At 46.9% G+C, this 6,613-nt stretch overlaps 1 protein-coding gene across 1 annotated transcript; it reads left to right on the top strand.

The window, feature by feature from the left end:
* The first annotated feature begins 767 nt into the window (after positions 1–767).
* Positions 768–6,279, top strand: SDHAF4 (succinate dehydrogenase complex assembly factor 4). Its single transcript, XM_034766218.1, has 3 exons — positions 768–926; positions 3,566–3,718; positions 5,986–6,279. The coding sequence occupies exons 1-3, from the start codon at positions 893–895 to the stop codon at positions 6,093–6,095; spliced, it is 297 nt and encodes a 98-aa protein (XP_034622109.1). The 5' UTR covers positions 768–892; the 3' UTR covers positions 6,096–6,279.
* Positions 6,280–6,613: the final 334 nt, after the last annotated feature.

The raw sequence follows: 6,613 nt of genomic DNA, 5'->3' as shown, positions 1-6,613 counted from the left end.
CAATATAAGACACTTAAATTTGAGTGTGGATAGAAGAGAGTCATGCAGATTTACTGAAGAGTGGTACATTCTATTTGTAGACAAGGGGACAACAGGAGCTTTATCTTCTTGACTGTGCTTTTGTGTGTTCCTCTACCTAAATTCTCCAGATTTTTATTTTCCCCATAGGGGAAGGGGGCAGACTGTAACAATTTTTCTGTTTGAGTGATGCCACCTGTATTTCTCTTGACTCCTCTTCATTCTAGAAGCATGTCTTGCACTTACCGCACGGAATAGGTTTTTCCACTATTTTCAGTGAGGGCCCTAATGGAGGGAGAGTGGGGCCCCTTCACAAGCATTTCTGAAGCACCTCTCACTGAGTGGAGTAGCTGAGGGATTTGTGATGTTGAAGTGGATAGTTCTGGCCTGGTCCTGAATCCCTTCTGAAGTCGGAAACTTCAACAGGCTTTGTTATTAATGCGAACAGTGAAGGGGAGCACACACTGGTTTATGAGAAATGTGCTGTAAATACCGCTTTGCTAGAGCTACTTTGCAGCGCTCCCCCGCTGCTGGGCATCCAGCCGTGAGCCCCGCACCCCCATTTCTGGGGAGAGCCGTGAATCGGGCGGGGAACAGCGGCAGGGTCGCGACCTTCCTGAGACTCCCCGACACGCGTCACCCGCCTGCCGGGCCGGAGGGAGGAGCAGGGAGAATTTGGGGCGCGCGAAGACCCGGGCTGGCGGGAATGTGTCAGGTCTGCGGCTCTCCCGCCCTGCGCTGCTCCCCCAGCCCTGCCCCCTCCCGCAGCGTGGCCCGGCGCCGCTTCCCAGGCGGGGTGAGGGGGCGGCTGCCGCGCAGACTCAGGCCGGCCCTCGCCCCTGCCTGCCTAGCGTCCTCCGCAGCTCGGCTCGGCATGGCTCTGCGGCTGCTGTTGGGCCGAGCGACGCGTAAGCGGCCCGGGTCGGGTGGGGCCGGGCCGGCTTGGGCTGCCCGATGCGCCGCTCCGGGCGCCGTGACCAAGGGCCGGGCCCCCGCGGGGGCGCTGAGGGCGGAGCGCGCCCTGGGCCCTGGCTGCGGGCCGCTGCAGCTGTGGGGCTCGGGCCTGCTGCCTGGGGCTCTGGGGGCCAGGCATAAGGCGGCTCCTACCCCGGCGTAGCTGGTGAAGTCGCTGCTGTTGGGGTTGGCCTCCACCGGCTGCATCGTAGGCAGGCTGCGGCCCCCGTCCCCACTGGGCAGTGACCAGCGAGACGGGTCCAGGCCGAAAACCCCCCTTTGGGGGAGAAGATCTGGCCAGGAGTTGCATTAGGCAGCTCCCTCTGCTGCAGCCCCTGAGTTTGCGGCCCTTTTTACAGCTTAGCAACACATTGGGCACCAAGCATGGTATTTTGATCTAAAGTTAATTACTTTGGAGGTCACCACTAGGCCCAGCATCAGGGAGATGTCTGCGGAGTTAGGGCAGAGGGGAGTTAGGGTTACCATATTTCAACACTGAAAAAAGAGGACACTCTATGGGGGCCCTGGCCCTGCCCCAACTCTGCCCTTTCTCCACCCCTGGCCCTTTCCAACCCCTTCCCCAAAGTCCCTGCCCCAACTCTGCCCCTTCCTCTGAGCACCCTGCATTCCCCCTCCACCCTCCTGCTCTGATCTTGGTTTGGGGGGTTCTAAGTGTTTCCCTGCTCCCTACTTGCCCTGCAGCCTCTGCACCCCCACTCGCCCTGCAGCCTCTGTGACCCCTGTTCCCCACTCGCCCTGCAGCCTCTGTGACCCCTGTTCCCCACTCGCCCTGCAGCCTCTGTGACCCCTGCTCCCCACTCGCGCTGCAGCTCCTGCACCCCCTGCCGCCTCTGTGACTCCTGCTCCCCACTCGCCCTGCACCCACTACCCCTGCAGCCCCTGTGCCCCCCTGCCTGCCCTGCCCCTGTGCCCCCCTGCCGCTGCAGCCTCTGTGCCCCTGCCTACCCTGCTCCTCCTCGCCCTGCAGCCTCTGCACTGCCCTGCTCCCCTGCTCACCCGGCAGCCTCTGCCTGGCGGGGGCTTTGGACGCTCAGCGGCGACTGGGGCGGTGTGGGTCCCTGCAGCCCCGGCATATGCCGCACTCCCCGTCCCGTGCCGCAGCCTCCTTCCTGCCGCTGCCGAGCACGTTACCTGCTGGAAACAGCTCCCGCAGTGCCGGGGCTGCAGGAAGGGTCCCCCAGTGGCTGGGGGGGTCCCTGCCCGTGAGGGAAGCCCGAGCCACTGGCTGGGCCCGGCCTCCCCGTGGTCCTGTGGGCTCGGCTGGGGCGCGCAATCCGCCCAGCTTGCGGGGGCAGCCGCGGCCTCTCCGCCGCCTTCTGCGGCTGCACCCCTCTCCCCCCGCCCTAGCTCGCTACAATGTAGCCGGGGCGGCTGGGCTGTGCTGCGGACCCGGCAGGTCGTGCTGGGGCCGGGCAGACCCTGGCTTATGCCTCCCTATTTTCCCGGACATGTTCAGCTTTTTGAAAATTCCCCCCAGACGGGGCTTTGAGTACCAAAAAGCCGGGCATGTCCAGGGAAATCCAGACGTATGGTAACCTTAGTTAAAAGGATTTGTCCCCTTGCTTTCTCTTTTGCTCTGTAAACATACTGGTTTTTCTACCTTGTATTGGTCATCTTATATCATGGACGTTTCCTTGAGGAAGGATTTCCCTTTGTTTTTTAAACTCTCTCCCGTCTTCTACCTTTTTAAAAGTGTTCATATTCTTCCATAACCAGAACAATCTCCAAACGTACCTAGGCATCTACTGGATTTTTTTAAATGACAGCTCATTGCAAACATTCTGCTTTGTACATGTGTTGAGCTATATGTTTATAGCGCTGTGATTTGACAAACTGACAGGTTTTCACACGACTTGACTGTGATTAATTGTGAAGTGGGGCTCTTGCCAGATGTTTTCCCAGTTTCACTTTTTAAATATTGATGGGGCTTTCTGAGAAAATCTATATATTTTTTTTAATTTTGTATGTACATGTTGATTAATTAATTTAGATTGAATTCAGATCTCCTCAGATTGTCTCTGTTTCCTCACTGAAGACTTTGGTTGGAATTGCTTTGCTGCTGTAGCAAGGGGCTGCACAGTGTCCCAGCACCAGCCATTAAGACTTGCTGTCTAGCTCTAACTCGGGATGCAGACTCCTGCTAGCTATTGGGAGTAGATCACCCCCCAGAAATCAAGAGGCTGCTGGGAGGAAGTTGAAGCCCACTCCTGGGGGGAAATATATGCATTAGAACATGCCAGAATACTTATTATCTTGACTCTGAAATATAAGACAGGATGCTTCAAGTGGTTTATAACCTTATCAAGTTTGAGAACCAAGATATATACTAGAACACTGTTTCTTTCAGTATCTGCTTCTAAAATTAAGAATGTACACTGATGTCTTAGGACTTTCTGCACATTGAATATTAAACAAATCTTTTTGTGCTCCTGCCCAGAATGAATGCTTCATTCTCTAGTAGATGGAGTTGAGTGAGTTTATGAGGATTTTTAAACACTGGTTGATGCAGTTATTCAGCATAAAACTGTTACATTTTAACAAACTTACATGTTAATGTGCATTTGTTTGATAGGGCCAGCTCCGCTGTGCTGCTCTTTGAGGAGAACTAGTTCTAATGTGGAAGGAAAGTCTGAACCTATACAGAAATCCCCTAAAAAATCAAAATTACCAGTAGGTCGTCTTGATGAACCAGAGGAGTCCAATAGAGAGAGAGAACCACTGGAAAGTAAGTCATGTTTTTTCTAAAAAGGAAAAAAAGTACTAATTAAAGGCCTGATCCAGAGAGATGCTGAGTGCCTGCAAATCTTATGTGAGCTGTGGATGCTCAGCACTTCTCGGGATCAGGCGTTACATAGGAGAACTCTGAAACATGCTATATATGTTCATAGCTGGCATTAAATACCATTTTAGTCTATTTTATAGTGCACTGGGAGGTGGGAATAGATGATCTGGTGATTCCTTCTGGCCTTAAATTCTATGACTGAGCTGTATGTAGTGGTAGTAAAACAAAAGCATCAGAGCACCAACTCCTTTTAATATACAAATTGCTGCTTTAGGCATTGGTCCTGTAAAGCCCCTTGCACTTAATTTCTCTGGGATTCCACGTGGAAATCCTTGCAGGATTGGGGCCTTAGAGTGTTACCATTGCTATAAATCACAAGAAAATAAGTATGAACTATATACATATTTCACATGCACAATGTACACATGCATTTCTAGGAGCCATTCTGCTTGGCCTAAAACAGGTAGTTACTTTAAACTCATGTAGCATGTTTCATCCATAGCCACGCTCATCCATTGCACCATGATCAGTTGCGTTTTGTTGTCTATCTCTTAGAATTCGTGCCTTATAATCAGACTATCTAATTTACTTTTAAGCTGTCTAGTGCATGGCTTTTTTTAAATGTCTGTATATACCATAAACATTTATAGTGCTATGTAAATGATTTAAAATTTAAGAGAGGAGTGGCTGAGGCTGTGAGCAGTATTGGACTGTGATTACCATCAGGATTTATTCAGATTTGGAGAGATCGGGTAAGCAGAGAGAAATGCTTAATTCTGATTCTGTCTTGTATCCTTTTACCCCCCAAAAGAAGTAAATGCCACCACTGATATTAATTTAACAAATCCATAATTATTTGTTTTGTTCGTGTTTAGAGGTTTTATGTTTTAGGGCTAAGCCAGAAAAATCCTTGAGTTTTAATTTTCCCTGTGCCTGGTCTTACTGCTGTTGACACTGCAGCAATCATCAGTTAGAAGGCCAAAAGCTCAGTTCTTCTATGCTGGCTGTTAACCAGATAGCAAATGAGGACTTAAATTAGCCATTCACTATCCACTGTTGTTGTGTCACTACCACTGAGGAGTCTCTTGAGATTCTGCTGCTGCTTAGATATTTTGATAAGTTTTAGAGCTTCATCTTAAATAGAGATGAAGCATTTGTGCTCCTGCTACCCATGCCAGAATCATATGCAAATACACCTCTACCCCGATATAACGCAACCCGATATAACACGAATTCAGATATAACGCGGTAAAGCAGTGCTCCGGGGGGGGCTGCGCACCGCGGCGGATCAAAGCAAGTTCGATATAACGTGGTTTCACCTATAACGCGGTAAGCTTTTTTGGCTCCCGAGGACAGTGTTATATCGGCTAAAGGTGTATTGACGTTTAAAAATCCATGTATATGCTGAACAAGGCAACACGATGAGGCACATTTAAATATATTTGAGTTAAAGATGTATTTCTAATTTTTTATCTTATCTGTCTGGTTTAGGGATTTATGCTTCTGCCCACCGTCATAGTACCTGGTGCCTTCTTCATAAAAGCAATAGCAATCCACATACAATTTCTGATAGAAATGATTACTTCTATGAAAACTCAGTTATTTTTATGTAAAGCGAGATGTCTTCCTATTCTCACAAAAAAAAAGAAAAGAAAAAAGAAAGAAATACAGACAGAATGAATCTTGGCCAAAATTTTCAGATTTGGGTGCTTAAAATTAGGGACCTAAGCAAAAGTGAAAAGTGGACTGATTGTCGGAGCACATGCAGCTCCTATTCAATGAAGTAAATTCTCATTTTGAATTCAGTGGTAGTTGTGGATGCTCAGTATCTTTTAATGTCAGGTCACTTTTATTAAGGTGCCTAATTATGGTATTAGGTTCCTGACTGTAGATACTTATATTTGATAATTGTGGCCAAGATTTTTAACCCTAAGCTCCCTGAAATTGCTATTGCATTAAATTTATTTTTTTAAATCAAGATCAGTCTTTTGTTATAAATGGATGCAACCATGTTACACTGTGAATTTTTACCTTTGTGCTATATCTGCCAACTTTATTGGTCTTTTAATCATAGAATCATAGAACCATAGAGTTGGAAGGGACCGCAAGGGTCATCTAGTCTAACCCCCTGCCAAAATGCAGGAATTGTTGTGTCTAAACCATCCCAGGCAGATGGCTATCCAGCCTCTTAAGTTTCCATATTGTTTTAGAATTTCCAGATGACATCAATCCTGCTACAAAGGAAAAGGGTGGACCCAAAGGCCCTGAACCTACTCGTTATGGAGATTGGGAGAGAAAAGGACGTTGTATAGATTTTTAATGCACAAATGTATCTATATTGCTAATAGTATGTTTGATACTTGTTTAAAGAATTTACTGTAGATAGAGAAATTTCACCTAATTGTTCCTTTTAATTTTTAAATGGAGCTTCTTTTTTCCAACATGTATTTGAGGAATATCCTGAGGAATGATTTCTGCAAATAAACATTGTTAGTCAATATTAACCTTTTTAGTCCTCTTTTACTTATATATTAAATTCATTTGCGTATTACTCCTGGGGGAATTCTGCACCAAAAAATTAAAAATTCTGCACACAATATTTGAAAATTCTGCATATTTTATTTGTCAAAATAACACAGTGTAATCGTGCCAGTTTCAGTTATTTTGGTAATTTATTTCAAAATATCTGTCAGTAAATATGTTTGTAACAATACAGACCAAAAAAAAAAAAAAGATTCTGGTAATTTTTTTTTTTTACAAATAGATTCCTTACTAGGCATATTAATACTGAACTTCGTGTAATTCATTTAATTACAATATAGAACTGTATTTCCTGCA

The sequence above is a fragment of the Trachemys scripta genome, chromosome 3 (assembly GCF_013100865.1).
Source record: "Trachemys scripta elegans isolate TJP31775 chromosome 3, CAS_Tse_1.0, whole genome shotgun sequence".
Taxonomy (NCBI): domain Eukaryota; kingdom Metazoa; phylum Chordata; order Testudines; family Emydidae; genus Trachemys; species Trachemys scripta.
The sequence above is the reverse complement of the archived record's forward strand: the minus strand, read 5'-3'. Positions and strand labels throughout refer to the sequence as shown.

Coding starts and splice junctions, on each gene's coding strand:
- SDHAF4 (XM_034766218.1), top strand. CDS start 893: ATGGCTCTGCGGCTGCTGTTGGGCCGAGCGACGC. Junction 927..3,565: donor GCTGTTGGGCCGAGCGACGC/GTAAGCGGCCCG, acceptor TTTGTTTGATAG/GGCCAGCTCCGCTGTGCTGC. Junction 3,719..5,985: donor AGAGAGAGAACCACTGGAAA/GTAAGTCATGTT, acceptor ATATTGTTTTAG/AATTTCCAGATGACATCAAT.